Source organism: Mercenaria mercenaria, chromosome 2, assembly GCF_021730395.1.
Source record: "Mercenaria mercenaria strain notata chromosome 2, MADL_Memer_1, whole genome shotgun sequence".
Lineage (NCBI taxonomy): Eukaryota > Metazoa > Mollusca > Bivalvia > Venerida > Veneridae > Mercenaria > Mercenaria mercenaria.
In genome coordinates this window covers 39,397,246-39,414,009 of record NC_069362.1, presented here as the reverse complement: position 1 = coordinate 39,414,009, position 16,764 = coordinate 39,397,246, and the positions used below count along the sequence as shown (strand labels likewise).

Sequence of the window (16,764 nt, the reverse complement as noted above, 5' to 3'; positions counted from 1 at the left end):
CTTTGCGACCAGCATGGATCCAGACCAGCCTGCGCATCCGCGCAGTCTGGCCAGGATCCATGCTGTTCGCTTTCAAAGCCTATTGAATTAGAGAAACTGTTAGCAAACAGCATGGATCATGACCAGACTGCGCGGATGCGCAGGCTGGTCTGGATCCATGCTGGTCGCAAAGCCACTCTGTTGGTTTTCTCATGGCACGGCTCATTTATTGATTTTTTTTATTCATTTATATGATAATTGTCCATCCTCACTTATTGACTGATTTGTTAAATTTCAGGTGATGTATAACGATATTATACTATGTACAAAGTTTTTAATACAACTTTTATTCTGTGTTCGTCTGTTTTGACGATATGAACTGACAACATTGCTGATAAGGAAATAATTTGTCATAAACAATCATGTTTCTGATCTAAATAAACCCATGCGTTTTTGTAAAATTATACTTGATTGTTTTAATAATTATGTCCTTTACAAAATAAGACTGAGATTTGATATTGTATTTTAGTGAGTGCTTAAGAACAGTCGGAGGTTAAACATATTTCTTAAAGTGTGTATTATTAAATTGTAGTATTTCGTCGGACGTACAATACTGTCGTTTATATTTGCGTGCATGTCCATTTATGCATGCACCTACATATTTACGCGTGCATGTATAAAATGCATACGTGTACGTACATATATAAATATGGGCCGTTCCTTGAGAAAACCTGTATAAGTGACATGATACACTTATTGCATAATAAGTAGTTTAAAATACTGGAAAATCATTGTTTTTCTTATGTTCATGCTGAAACTAGAAAAAAAAGTATATTGTAATAAAGTTATCTAAGTCAAATCAAAATCTACCATATTTCACAAATAAATGTTATTTGTGTTGACATGGCAACGGAAATTCCAAAGCACCCATGCATCATGAAACTATAGTAAGGTACATGTATAGATAGAAGGGCCCGTGCTGAAACCAAAAATATACGTTCAAGTTATTTTTCAATAAAATCATTTTAAACCTTTCCGAAAAATTTAAATGTATATTGTTAAGTAAGCGATACACACAATTTGTTCCATTAATGATACTACATGCTATGCACGACGACGTCAAAATGCCTTCGGTGACTTTCTTTAAGGCATTGTAACTCTTAAAATAGATTTTTTGTTCAAATTTTCAGATTTGAAAGGTAAAAGAATGTTCTTCATGAATATTTTGTTACTCAGTCTTGATTTTTATGTCACTAATACAGTTCTTCTCATGGAACATTTCATACATATATATTTATGCATGCACTCATTATGTTGTAAAGCATGTATATTTTAAAATATGCAAGCACGCTAAGTAAAATTTCCACCTTAAATGGTACACCATACTGACAGTTAGTTCGGTATGAGCCAAAGTAAAGGCTGTATTCGAGAATACCTTATCAATGTATTCTCTAACAAGAGCTCCGCCAAGCGGGGCAATAGGCGCCCGAAGGGTTACATCAGAGGATGGGAGCAAAATTTAAAGAACTTGACTGCTGAAGCCCAAAGGACAGGCACAGCAAAGGGGAGAAATTCAAAAATAATTCTAAGTCCGCAAAAAATATTCAAGTCCACTAAAAATCCTTACCAGGTACAGGTATGTCAAAATACACCTAATAATTGGACGTACCATCCATGTTGTACCACTGAAAAGTGGTCTTCGTTTTTCCCTACGCCAATTGTAAAAAAGTTTCAAAACAAGCTATTTGTAGTAACATAAAAGGGAAGTAATTCAAAAAAAATATTGTAAGTGAACAAAAAAGGGATCTACCAAATAAAAAAACAGGAGTACTGCAACGCAGAGCAATATACACAAAGCAAAGTCATATATGACCTTTGACCCCTAAGTGTGACCTTGACTTTGAAACGAGTCATCCGAAATATGCGCTCTGAATGTCGTCTCGGTGTGGTGAACATTAATATTTTTTGTGCCAAGTTTATTTGAAATCCTTCAAGCAGTTCAAGAGTTACAGAGCGGAAACAAAACAAACTGATATGACCTTTGACCCCTAAGTGTGACCTTGTCCTTGAAGCGAGACATCCAAAACGTGCACTCTGCACGTCGTCTCGGTGTGGTGAACATATGTGTCAAGTTTCTTTTAAACCCTTCAAGGGGTTCAAGAGTTACAGAGCGGACTCGAAATTGCTAACGGACGGACGGACGGTCACCGGGGCTATAACACAATACGTCCCTTCGGGTGTATAAAAATGCTATTACGGTAGAGATAACTTTCTGAAAATGAAGGTGCTTTCCCGGTGGTGGCAAGTACATATGAGCCGTGCCATGGGAAAACCAACATAGTGGGTTTGCGACCAGCATGGATCCAGACCAGCCTGCGCATCCGCGCAGTCTGGTCAGGCTCCATGCTGTTCGCTTTTAAAGCCTATTGGAATTGGAGAAACTGTTAGCGAACAGCATGGATCCTGACCAGACTGCGCGGATGCGCAGGCTGGTCTGGATCCATGCTGGTCGCAAAGCCACTATGTTGGTTTTGTCATGGCACGGCTCATATTGTTTTATTCGTTCATTTATGTTCTTTTGATAGATATTCTTACTAAGTCTACCTAATGCAAAGTGCATAGCTGCATTTATATAAATACATTTGATAAGTCTTAGAGTTTTTCATTTGCACAGTCTATTGATATATGCAATCTTGATTTGGAATTTGCTGAGAACTGGCCGCTTACTGAAATTTCAAATAGTATTACGATTTCTAATACAGTAGGCCTACTATATAGAAATTTCATGATTCTGATGAATATAAATAATAGTACTTTATACAGGGTTCTTCTTGTTTAATTTATATCTACCCGCTCTTATACGTCATTTCAGATTGTGATAGCTTTTGAAATGATGGAGACACGTGTTTTGTCGTACAATCAGCTAAATATTTCAGTAATCCGTTTACATTCAGTCAGTCTGAAACAAACTTCATGAGAGTTATATCAGTCAACGTGTGAAAGCCTATCTCTTAGTCATTTGAAGCGAACTATTTAGAGTAAGCGAAGGGGTGATCGAGTGTTCGTAGCATGTACGAGTGCATTAAAAATGAGTTAGAATTATTATTCCAAAAGGCGTTTATTAAAATATATAATCTGATCACATGTACAAGAATAGAAAGAACATTTAAGCTGGCATTATGTGCATGTCATACCCTACCTCCATATAAGATGTAAAAACATGTTTGTAAAGGGTAAACAAAACTTGCCCATTTCTGTTGCCCGCTTTTCTCTTAAAACACAAAGTTTGTCATTAGCAAATATACACATTGAGAAAAATTAATTTATCTTCAGTCATGTCCCTCACTGTCTGTTATAAATTTACTCAGAACTATGCGTATTTTATGTTTTCGTCTGCTCTTAATAACTAAGACCTTCAAGTTGGTACAAATCAAAAAGTACAGAAAACATGACCTTGAACAAGCTAGCTGTATTGTTTTCGCATATGAAATAGTCAAACTTAAAAAGTGATTATTTGTTGCCTTGTTCTAAAGATGTTGTACATTCTAATACGACCAGCAAATAACCTACATACGTGTAGAGCAAAATATATCTCGGGTTATTCTGCAATAAACCACTCGCGTGCAATGACGTCATCCGATCCAGGTGGGTAGCACGGTCGTAAAAAGTAGTTACTATTTTTTTCTAACACTGTTGATGCTAGTATGTCGTGTTAGAATCGAAATAACAAGTTCCCAAGTGTGAATTATCGTAGAATAACCCTAGTTTTTCGTTCTTTTGCGAAACAATATATCACTCAGGCCTACGGCCTTCGTGATATATTCTTACGCATAAGAACTCAAAACTCGGGTTATTCTACGATAAACCACGTTTGGGAATTTATTATTTCTTAAATAACCATCATTTGCATACGATTAATAATCATTTAAAATTTGTCTTTAAGTCCAGCATTCGTATCGAAATTAAAAGCAAAACTACATAATATTCATGATTTTACTTACGGAATCAGCGTCTGATATATTCCTCAGTCCACACAAAATATTTAGTTCTGATTTATGTCTTACATAGAAATTTATACGTAATTTTCTATCATTATTTACATACGGCGTGAATGATCTTGTCAAATATGAAGCAAAAATTACAGTGCAATTTGTGTAATAAGTTATAAAATGCATTAATGTTTCGTGAGCGTACATCATGAAAATGAGCCACTGTGTATCATTAATAATATGTAAACAGATATATTCGTTGCAATTATCAGGAATGCCAAATCGTGATGTCTGTAAGCTTCATGCAACCTTTACAAACAAAATAATATCATTTAAAATCCGCGGGCAATATTTCAGTTATAGAACGTCGTTGATGCAATTTGTATTATTTTTGAATGATTTACCGGGACTGATTTGTTTTCAATTTCCCAAAATAATTTTTAAAGTGAAGGACAAAAGACTTCAGACATATTAAGTTTTGTCAAATTATCCGTGGATCGAACTCGAGACTTCTTATTCAACAGTACTCTGTTCTACATACTGGGCAAGCGCGAATCTGTGGTACAGTTTTTACGGTAAAACATATCTCAGTTAATAATGTGATATTAATTTTAAATGTAGAGAGATAAATTATATCAACGAGAATATAATTATTATTATTAATTATTATAACTTAATACCATGGACAGCTTCCAACATATCTGTTTTGAGCATAGGCATTGGTCATGTCAGCAGTTAATATAATTTTTGATAGGAGTTCAGGACGTAGCTCAAGTGATCTCATTATTATTCTTATAACGTATAAACAATTTCTTTCTTTATCTATTTCATAAATTCGTGAAGAGAAGAAAACATAAAGAGAACGATTCTATAGGCGTTTATGGCATACAGACATTAATTTAAATAAATGAGTAAATGGCGCCTAATGGCGGATACAAATAGCGCTCAGATGTTTTGCTCTGCAGAGCTATTTTCCTTATTTTCTTTGCATTTTTTGTTCTAAAATCACATGACAGATATATGATTGACATGTAGGTAGCATTCATTATGAAATAACATCATGACATAATTTTTCATGGAATCTTAGAGCCTGTACTACCACTACAATTTTGGGTCTCATTTTCAGCTGATTTTGCAGTTTGTGTGCTTGACTGAAAATATATTTCTTGCATCAAGCATGACCCCCACTTTTCTTTTGATTTTTATTCAGCACTGACAATATTCTTCAAGAAAGTGTAGGTTACAGGCGTTTAAAATTGGTCCTGGTGTGTGCTGCGACCATTGGAAATATGTCAATTTTATACAGAATAAAGAAGAACAGCTATTTAGTGTGTTGTAACCTTATCACAACTTTTAGCCGCAATGTTTGCCTCCAAATTATTCTTTTTATTTGGTATATATATATCTGATTTTTATTAGTCTATAGATGAAGCTAGGCAGAATGTATCGTCTTTATTCAAGTGTTGTAACTTGGGTTTTAATAAATACTTTTCCAAAATAATTTGCCATTTATATAAAAACACATGTATAGAAAAAAGGATAGAATATAAAGTTAATGTACTGTGAGGATCACTAAACTGAAAACACACGTTATTTTCCCCTCATTTTATTGTACCAAATATTTGTGGGTTCTTGATATGATTTCAGGACAATGGACTTCCAAAGCAATTATAGTTAAGAAAATTCCGTGTTGGGGACGGTACATCACTCTGGCTCAAAGCCTAGTTCATCATTGAAAAATTTGTTGCCTTTCTTTGTTATTTGATACTGGAAATGTAAACATTGCACCCAGTGGATTTCTTTGATTCCCTGGAACTGTTCGGAACGCTTTTGTCTGATTCCCCGTCATTATCCCAATTGTTATTCCTTTATCTGCTGAGTACTGCTGTGTTTGAATGGAACTGATTGGACATGCCGACCGTTTTTTACACTGATAAAGCGTGGTGATCTTTTCCTTATCCTTGTCGCTGAGCTGTTCTCGTTGTCCTACTTTCGTTTCGTCGATTCCTGGCTGAATTACTCTTATTGTTTTCAACGACCTGGAACACTTCGAAAACTGGTTGGTCTTGTAATGCATAATGGAATAGTAGTCATAAGCGGTAAGTAGTTTACCTTTCTTGATCTTGAAATTCCTCAAATAATCTAGAATCAATAAAAATGATTATACAATATACAACTTATCCTATCCGTGTTATATTGTTAGCAATGTTGCAGAAATTATCCGAAAACTGTGTTGTCTTTTTTAAATTTTGGTGACTAACAGGCAAGCATTTAAAACAGTTCAGTTATTTCCGTGAAATATAGTCTGCAATTTCGAATCTGAGCAGTTGTACAGTGCCAACAACTTAATCTCGATGCCTAGGGTTTGAGCCCTGCTCAACAGTACCTTCACATGTTTCAACAATACTGGTTTTTCCAGGAAACAGATTCATTTTTCACTGTCAGAGATGATTATATAAATAAAAAGTAATATACATCTGAAAGTTATTGTTATTTAATTTCATATTAGATTTTCAACGCTTACGAAGGCGGAAAGCACACACAGACTATTTATGCAGTGATGTTTCTTAAAGCGTCATATTTTAGTCATGCTTTTTAGAAATAAAAACCGCTGTAAAACTAATCTATACCTGGTCTTATATTATTTTGAAGGATTTCTATGTATTTGTCTCTGTCAGCTCGACTGTGCTCGTGCCAAAGGCCAAGAGCATGTAGTAATTCGTGCATGATTATGCCTTTCGATGTGCATCCAGATCTACGTGAAATCGAAACTGTTTGATTCCCACCTCTCTTGCCAACACTGCTCCAACAACTGCAATTACAACTAGCAAACTCAGTGAATTAAAATCATCCACTAAACAGGTTGTTTTGTGAATCCGTGTCTATATTCTGAAAAAGGCAATAACTCTGCAGTTACTGAAGAGTTCCTGACAGAAGTTGCGCGTGCAACACTGCTATATAATGATCTGTATTAAGTTCCATGCGGATTTATCGATACGTTATTTTGTTTTGTGAGAAACAGTCAAATTTTAAACAACAAAAGGGCAATAACTCTACAGTTACAGAGTTACGAAAGATATGCCTGCACCACTGTCTTATAGTGATCTATATTTGTTTTAACTTTCATGGATTCCATCAGTGGTTTGCTTTGTTTTGTGCAAATATATGCATTGTAAAACTATCAAAAGGCAATAACTCTGAAGTTACAGATGTGATCATTAAAAATGTATGCTTGCGGCAATGTCCTATTGTGGTCTACATTTGTGTAAAGTTTCATAAGATCCATCAATTAGTTACTTAAATACAGTAAAATATCTCTATTTTTGCAAAATCAAGGGGAAAACTGTACTTCAGCTCGGACAAGGGGAATAATGCTACATGTTAGCAAAGTCAAGTGTTAGTTAATAGCGAAATTACTTTTTGATTTATAATTCTGAATCTATAATGTAGATGGACGGATACACGGAAGCACGTTTGAAAGCACACTCGAACGGACGGACGAACAAACAAACGAACAGCCGGGCGGACATCGTTAAATATATATCCCTCCACCTTCGGGGGAATATTCAGTTCACAAAACCAAGGACACATAACATAGGAATAACCAAGTACCCAGAACGAAAACCCCCTTACTGTGGTGTAATTATGGATGGGTACATAACAAATTTTTACACATGATAACTTTTAAGACGAAGTAAAGGATATCGAGGACAACGAGGAAAACACAAACAAACAAAGAACACAGTAGAACATCGCCTTTGAATTATAAGTGGCACAAACAAACACTGCGAAGTTAATCTGATTAAGCATGCAGAGTTCCTACAGTAAAGTCAAAGCATCGCTTAAAAGGCATATTCATAGCCTGCTTTAAAATTACCATTTCTTTAAACTAATAACACCGAGACATAGACAGATTTCCTTACATGGCCTTTATATTTATAATTGTTAGAGAAAAACATGTTACCCTCTCTCTTGCCCAGAGATATACACGAAGTCTTCTTGCTTTTCCCTTGGAACAAATATTATACATCTATTAACACCTGTCATTACATCATTTATTGCATCTATAATGATCATCTTTTCTCTAGAATCTGACAAAAAAAAAAAAAAAAATTATATATCACTTTGTAGTGAAACTGTCTTGAACATAAATGCTATTTCAATTACAGATTCAGCAGATGTTGTCTTTCGACTTCTTTTATTATAGCCTTTTTAAAGCGAAAGTCTGAGAAATATAACACAGAAAAAAAAACAATTGAGCCGCGCCATGAGAAAACCAACATAGTGGGTTTGCGACCAGCATGGATCCAGACCAGCCTGCGCATCCGCGCAGTCTGGTCAGGATCCATGCTGTTCGCTAATGGTTTCTCTAATAATAATAGTCTTTGAAAGCGAACAGCATGGATCCTGACCAGACTGCGCGGATGCGCAGGCTGGTCTGGATCCATGCTGGTCGCAAACCCACTATGTTGGTTTTCTCATGGCGCGGCTCAATTAATATAGTAGATACGTAATTTTGATTAAGTATTCTTTGTATGTTTCTATATGAACGGAAGACAGATGATTTCATGAGCTATATTATCGTCCGAATAATGCTCAAACATATACCTGAATAAAAGAAAAAAGACTTACCAAATGTTTGATCTATTTCATAAGGAATGACTTTCTCTGTCCATAATTTCTCTGACCGTAGTGAATTTCTTATCTGAATTTAAAAAATATACATAAAAAAAACAGCATTTCGCCCATGGATCTGGAGGGAAAAACGTTACTGATATGAAGCTGAGCTGATACAGGGACAACACATGATGAGAGTGGTTTAATCATTTAGATGCGTAGAAACTATATCACGAAAGCCAAAGGATATAAAAGATAAGTATCTGAACAAAAAAACAACGATTTTGTTTAGTCAACAATAACTGTTTCTGATAATACTATTTCCAGGCCTACCATTGTCCGTGATTTATGGTGTAATAAGGTCAAATTTTCAACCTTCTTTGTTGAATATAAACACGGGTTGAATTGGAATAAAATGTAATGAGTCACATTAAATAAAATCACGCGCGCAATTTCGCGTTACAACAAATATTTAGCATATGATAAGTAGAACACGGTAAACATCCAAAATTGTTTTGATTTGTTTTCAAGGAAAGTCACGCCTCCCACACATCACTGCATCAATATTGTTTATACGAAAACAATCGATATTTCTTTGTATGCATGGTATTATTAAATATCAGGCGACATTACTAGGACATAAATTAACTTCGGTGATGTCGAGGAATGACTGGTCTGCTATGCAATACAAAGATAATAAAATAAACGTAAATACTTTCATTTTTACTTGGAAAACAAACAGGGCCTTTATAGAATGTTTTATAAGTCCAGTTCCGGTTATATAACGATGTACGTGCCAGTTGATGCCATTTTCTGCCAGGTAATGATCTTGATTGAAATGCAGTAGATTAACGTTCTTCAAATGAATAATTATAGTTTACATCCTACATCAAATAAAGAAAAGAATGTTGCGCGAAAATCGTGCATAAATGTCATCGCTGAAAATGGTAATTATGGTTATTTTTTACCTCTTTTGAATTTGTATTTGGATTTGGATTTCTGTTTACCGTTTGACTTGAACTACCAACCTGAAAATATGAACAAAAATGATTAAATACAATTGCACTTTAAAATCTAGACAGTGTATACTAGTACACATCGTCGCGATTTCGGCAATCGATGCCCTTCATAGACTTTAGAACAATAATGTATTTTTAGCAGAGCCTTGTCGGAAGCTTCTTCATTTCTTTCACTTGAGTGACACGTTTTTTTTGCTGTCTGTGAAGCTAGGCTGATCAGAGAAAACCTCAAGACCCCAGCAGAGGTCAAAGGCATATACAAAACAAAATAAACGCAGATTCGAAGAAGATCTTTTGTATCTCGGCAGAAGAGAGCTGATGAAAATGTAATCAACATTTGCAGTTCTCGAGAACATCTCAAAATGCTCTGAAAATGGTCCAAAGACCGAGATAAATATGAAAGCAATATCTGAACTGATCTGATAATGACCATTAGCCAGAAGCTTTTTCAATTCCAGACATGATGTTTCCAAAAGTTATTATGTATCATCTAACCAAGTACCATTTCCAGTGCAAAGCCCTATTGGCCCGTTTTCCACAGAAATCAAAAGCAAAAGATTACACCAAGTCTTGCCTACTAGTATACGAGGTAAGGATAGGAATGTCATTATACAAGATGTCATGCAGTGGACTCCCATTGAAGTATCAAAAGGCCTGGCCCTAAAGGGACATGCATTGTCCTGTGATGGGCTACCACTGGAGTACAAAAAGAGGCGCCTGTAAAAGAGACATATATCGTCATGTGATGGACTACCATTGTGCAAAAAGGGGCGCCTATAAAGAGACATGGATTGTCATGTGATGGACTACAGTTGACAAACAGAAAGGGGCGGTCCATAAAGAGACATGGATAGTCATGTGCTGGACTACTATAGAGAAATAAATAGGGCAGCCTCTAAAGAGTCATTGATTGCCAAGTGATCGACTCTAATTGGAATACAAAAAAGTTTTAAGTGAAGTACTTAACCACAACTGGGGACAAGATTTATACATTAAAATCAATTTTCTTGTCTACCATCGAAGGTCCCTTGACACGTCCCATGTGCAGGATTAGAAATGAAATAAATAAATATATCTCCAAATATTTTTTTCTTGATAAGATAGAAATTATTACACAGTATTAGACCTTTCTAACGTAAACGTAAATCGTAAACGGAATACTGAATTCGTAAATGTTATTTGTAAATAATGGTCTAAGGAAGATACTATTGCATTACTATTGGATGAAATTGTCTCCCCTAGACCACAAATTAGCCTAAAATTTTACGAATTCAGTATTCCGTTTCGTAATTATGTTTACGTTAGAAAGGTCTAATAATCATCTTACAATAACCGTATTTTCTTGTGCATTAAAACCTTCCCAAATGCGGATATCACCTTCCATGAGGTAACCCTGGCTAAATTCCACACCTGAAAAAAAACACATGTTTCGATGTTTCAAAGTGATATCCAAGTGAATAGAGGTACAAGCATTAACTTCCTTTGCAGAAACTCATACTGTTCATTTTTACGCTTTATTAACAGTTACTTTAAGTGAATATCATTTGAAAAGAGGTCGGATATTAATCATAACCATATACTAACGATCGAAACATACAAAAATAGAAGGTCCTATTTGTGTGCAATACAAAGTCATTTAGTAATTCAGAATTACATGTTTCTCAATTTACTGAAGCGTAAGGAATCAACAGTTAGTCATAAACGGATGATTTGTAAATTATTCATAATAATTCATTTTAATTATTGACTGTACTAACCTATATTCTCTAAAGGGTCCGGATTAACTGAAGGAACCACTGAACGTAAAGGAGAATTCTGTAAAAATAAAGTTCAGGTCAAGACAAAGTATTGTATATACATGATATAGTAAAACACTTCTCTTGGTATTTTAAGTGAGTATGAATTTACATGACAAAGCTTTTAATCAATTTACAAATGAATATTATCAACAGCGTTATTTATAAGTGAGATAATATTTAAGAAAAGATGATGAATGCTAATCTTTCACAGTGAAGATTTGTTTTTGATTTGCATTCAAACTGTGTGTTGTCTTTGTTTTATAAAGTTACTTTTTGTACAGTTTATATGGCATTTAAATAGACAAGAATGTAAATTCAGATACACTCTGCTATAATTATTCGACAGGAATTTATAACGTATAGAATTATGGAACACGAAACTTTAAAACTTATCTGTTGTACCCATATACCTTAGATAATCTTGAGTATACCGAATATTATTGTCTTTCAAAAGCATATATAAAGGCAGATAATTCATGATTTATGATTCTTTTTGTTTTTGAATTTCATTTCATTGCCATTGTTCATTGAACTCAGTTAGAATAAGTCCTTCGGTAAAACTTAACATTTTGAGACGAACGAACAGTTTCCAATATTTGATTTCATTTTATTTAAGTGTAGCTTTCTCAATAAAACGTTATAGTTCTGTGAATATGATTTGACAACAACGTACCGCATATATTGGCAAAGGGCGAAAAGCAATTTCGTTGACTCGCATCGGAAATGATTCTGTTGAAGGCAAAACACATATTGTCGTCAGCGGAATCAGAGGGAAAATGTTTATAGGTCCAGGCACCATTGTTAGCTGTAATATACAATTTGTTTAATTGATAAATTGCTTTATATTAACATGCGCCGATAGGATATGAAGGTTTTTGTTTTACATACGATTGTTTTACATACGATATATACATATATATATAATATTGTTAAACGTATATTCAGATTTCTCACTTAGTTATTAGACACTGAACATAATAAATTCATCGCACAAAATATTACTGCAAAATACTGATAAATGAAGAAACGTTACTCCGGGAGTCGACCAGATATAGACATAGAATACTGAGTATCATACTTTAGACGATGGTATGAAAAACATAACTGAAAAAGAAAAATGGGATTTATTGTAGTTCCTTAGTGGTACACTAGTAATTATAATCGTCAAAGACATGCTAAAAGATAGAGAGGTTGTGACGTCATAGGCATACTTGTATGCATAAGTTTACGCAAATGGTACTAAATGCACACGTAATAATCAACGTCAATAATCTTTACGTTTAAAACTTTTAACTTTTAATTTACAAGTTATTGTATGCATATATTGCAATGTTCTGAATTCTGACACACCAAACACTTGATGGAATAATTAATGTGTACCTATGGCACAAGTCACAGGAATCGCAAACCTTCAAGTTACAATAAATATACAGGCAAATCTGTATCAGACAACCCCTTAATTGAATGAACCTATGCGGCTTCCAAAGGCAGGTGGCTGCCTTAGGTGGAACTGGGGACAAAAGTATCTTTCAAGAAGTTTGCTGACCTTAAAGGGAAAAGCAATGTTGTTCTTATGTTAATTACATCTGCTAGGATTTCTTAAATCATTTAAGGAGTGAAAGAATTTTCAAAATCGGCTTGAAAATGAGAAAGTTTTGAGCATTTACAATGGCAGCCGTTTTGTTTCCATGGCAACAAAAAATGGCAGATTTATTAAATTTTTAGATACATATTTGAACTGTATTTACTTATTTCTGTAAAATAATTTCTCTACTTTTTCCAGCTATAATGAAAGAAGTTACCAAGTTTTACATCCTACCTTCAAGAAGCATATGGAATTAATCTATTTAAAAGGTTATTTGCTAAATAAAAAATTCAGCAGGTGTGTAAATGATGTCATAAACACACTAAAATGGCTGCCTCCATGATCAGCCATTTTCTTCGATTTCAAACTGCCAAATCTCTTTCAATAGTTGTCCGATTTTAAACATTCTTTCAGTGTTATGAAAGGCTTGATAATGACTTTCATATAAAATTAACTTATTGTCAGGCATTCCTTGCCCTTTAACTACTTAATGCTAGTACCAACTTATCACAATGCAGAATATTCAGATATTTGCTGATTTATTTTATCTATGACAATCAGTGTAACTATTCTAAATTTATCCTCATTAACATAAGAAAACCAACAAACACGAAATTGGTGCATCTTAATTTAACTGATTAATATGACATAAAGCAAGTTAATTCATACACACCAGTATGAACAGATTAATCACTAGCGAAATAGTTTAGCGACTTATATGCAGCGCAAAAAGGCAGAAGCCCACGTAATGCGCTGATAATGAAGAGTGCTGAGGTTTCTTCATTCATAGCCCATAGAAAAATAAGGCGAATAATTCAGATTAAGAAACTAATGTTTGCTTAAATTTGAAAGATCTATATGCAATTCCAAACGAATACATGCGGAAACTTGTGCTTAGATGGCGGCTAAATATTTTGTTAAATAGAATTAGTACAATCAGCTTTCAGAATATTGTTATTAAAGTGTAATAAAACATACTGAAAGAAGCCATCAAGCTTAAATATATTGCATAATATGTTGTATTAATATAACTGAAAAGTAAACCACACGAGACACTTTTGAAAGCACGAACATTTTTAACTTTTTGCATTTGTTTTTGCAAATGTTTAATAATGGTTATCATGTTAAATTGTATGATAATGGCAGGGGATTATGATTATATAAAAATATATCTAACCTTTGTTTCTAGACTTGATGATAAAATTCCATCCAGAGTCTGCACAGCAATTACGGAAACTTGTATATTTGTGGCTAAAACTAGATGTCATATTTTCCTGTACTGTAATGAAGAACAAACGACATGTCATGATAAAGAATAAATAACAGCAATCATATCTTCCTACATGTTCGAAATTAAATGTAACAGAAAACATACACCGTATTTGAATTAACATTTGCCATCAACTGCATTCATTGTCAATGAGGAAATATGCACCATAAAGGAAAACTTGTAAATATTCTTTCTTAAGTTTCGAACTCTTAATGCCTGAAATTTCAAAATTGTGTATTAAAGATACAACAGATGCCCGCCGACAAAAACTTAACAAGTAAGAGCAGGTTACTGAATAAAACTACCAAATTCTTTTCTTTTATTTGCGCGCGCGGGTGAGTGGGACAACGCGTAGGATGTAAGCAAACAGGATTGCTCTTTATAAATGACATTTCACTCTCAACTTGGCTCGAACACTCAGTGGAGTGGGACACGTGATTCCAAGCATGTGACCTAGATAAGTCAACCCCAGCGGCCTGTTTAAATAACATCTCTGACTACTTTACGTTTGACATGTGTATCACCTTTTTACCTTTAATTCGCTTTACTTATTGAGATGGTTTCCCCTAGTGACTAAGTATCCGGTTTAAATATGAAATTCTTCAAACTTTGTTATAAATAATTACAAGGCATTAACACATTTCGCAGAAAGGAACATTGTCACGAAATAATGTTCTCAACCTATTCAAATCAATAACTGATTTAAAACATAAGAACCGAAATGCCAACAGTTTACAATATTCAATAAACATTTATACATTGGTAAATGTCTGAAATGCACGGTGGTATAGTTAGGACATGCATTTATGTTTTTAGATTAATTAATCTCGTGCTCCCAACTTCTTAACTCGAGCTCAATACATCTTATCTCGTGCGCACGACATCTTATCGAGCGCACGACATCTCATCTCGTTGGCATGGCATCTTATCTCGAGCGCTCGACATTTTATATCGTGAAATAAGATGTCTTGCGCACGACATAATTTAATCTTAAAGTAAATAAATGCATGTCCTAAACATACCACCGTAGAAATGCTTAATTTAACTACCTTTACGGAAGATTGCTGTTACAGATACTTTTTGTAAACAGGCTTTTCATTAAAGTAATGGCAGTTAACACGACAAAACTCCGAGGCAATTACGTTAGTACAGTCAGGCGAAATAAATCGTTGTGGATCTCTATCAGCCTATAATTTGTATCATATATGTTTGCTCATTTCAGTCCACTGCGCATAACTTATTATGATTTGTTTTGAATCCTGTTTTTTTTTTTAATAGATTGTTGTCCTGTTTTGTGCTGAACACAAAGGCTTACATTTTCCCGTTCTTTTGGATTATGGAGTACACTCATTTTTACTGTAATAGAATCCCGCTTAAGCCTGTGCTGGGCGGGGGCAGAGGTGGGGATGCGTGAGAGGTGTTGCACATTTCATTACCTCTCATGAACAGACCCAGTTAAACTGAGTCAGCTATTATGTTGCTTGATTGCATTCTATATATTTCAAAAGGATCTTTTTACGGATTTTATTGTACACAAATTATAACTACATAATTTAACGTTCTGTTAAGCGTTATTATTGATATCCATCTAGATCAAAGATTTACGCATGATTAACACAGGACATTGGTCCCGATTTTTTTTTTTTTTTTTTGGAAATTTCAGAAGTGAATGACAACACACACAGTGACTTTATGTTATTGATAACATTGGTGTATACTCTGATTAAAAAGAAGCTACATGAAGCTGAGGAAATTAGTAGAGTTCCGAACCGCCACGAGTATCGACCTTTAGTATAATTTTCACAAAATTTGGATATTCATCTTCACAAGTCCTGTTTTGTGAACCTTCCCTCATAAAAAATTTCGCCCAGTCAGGGCTTCGTTAAAACGTGATAGTGTTCCATGAAAAGATTTTTAACGGCACCGAGCTCACTTACAATACATTAAAAATATCGATGGGCGGGTCAACTCTTATTAGAAATGCTATGCATCACTGATTGGATTGCCTTCCTTCACAATCAACGTTCTACCAATAATGAGGATCGTGTTTGTAAGAAAAAAAAAAGACTTTTGTACATTCCAAATACAAATTATACATTAATATGCACATTTTCATAGGTGAGTAGCACCATTCAATTCTAGCATCCTTAAACAACATTTTCTATGAAAATTCCGATATATCGCCATGAAAACACATAGTATATAGTTCGCCACAATCATTAAATCGTTAATTGCCACACCAGCCGTGTCTGCTGACAATTTGTTAATATTTCTTGCCTGAATGTTGCCTTTCTATGTGAATTTTGCCCTGTTTCGTGAGAACAAATTGCAACATTTGCAAGGTTACAGTTATTATCAATTTACGGCCTTAATTGTATATACTTACACTAATAATTCTGTCATGGGTTATTTCTATTGTTTAGGGCCCTGTTTCGTGAGAACAAATTGCAACATTTGCAAGATTACAGTTATTATCAATTTACGGCCTTAATTGTATATTCTTACA

At 34.4% G+C, this 16,764-nt stretch overlaps 1 protein-coding gene across 2 annotated transcripts; it reads right to left on the bottom strand.

Moving 5' to 3' along the window:
* Positions 1–5,405: 5,405 nt before the first annotated feature.
* Positions 5,406–14,308, bottom strand: LOC128548457 (zinc metalloproteinase nas-14-like). Of its 2 annotated transcripts, none has more exons than XM_053523301.1 (9): positions 14,166–14,308; positions 12,077–12,208; positions 11,362–11,419; positions 10,932–11,014; positions 9,554–9,613; positions 8,601–8,673; positions 7,933–8,059; positions 6,599–6,780; positions 5,406–6,110 (listed from the first exon to the last, which is right to left on the bottom strand). In XM_053523301.1, exons 2-9 carry the CDS (start codon positions 12,200–12,202, stop codon positions 5,698–5,700), a joined length of 1,122 nt encoding a protein of 373 aa, XP_053379276.1. In that variant the 5' UTR covers positions 12,203–12,208; positions 14,166–14,308; the 3' UTR covers positions 5,406–5,697. The 2 variants fall into 2 exon arrangements, with proteins under 2 accessions (XP_053379276.1, XP_053379284.1); XM_053523309.1 differs by having other exon boundaries at positions 10,938–11,014.
* Between the last annotated feature and the right edge of the window lie 2,456 nt (positions 14,309–16,764).

Coding starts and splice junctions, on each gene's coding strand:
- LOC128548457 (XM_053523301.1), bottom strand. CDS start 12,202: ATGGTGCCTGGACCTATAAACATTTTCCCTCTGATTCCGCTGACGACA. Junction 9,614..10,931: donor CACAAGAAAATACGGTTATT/GTAAGATGATTA, acceptor TCATATTTTCAG/GTTGGTAGTTCAAGTCAAAC. Junction 8,060..8,600: donor TGAAATAGATCAAACATTTG/GTAAGTCTTTTT, acceptor TTTTTTTGTCAG/ATTCTAGAGAAAAGATGATC.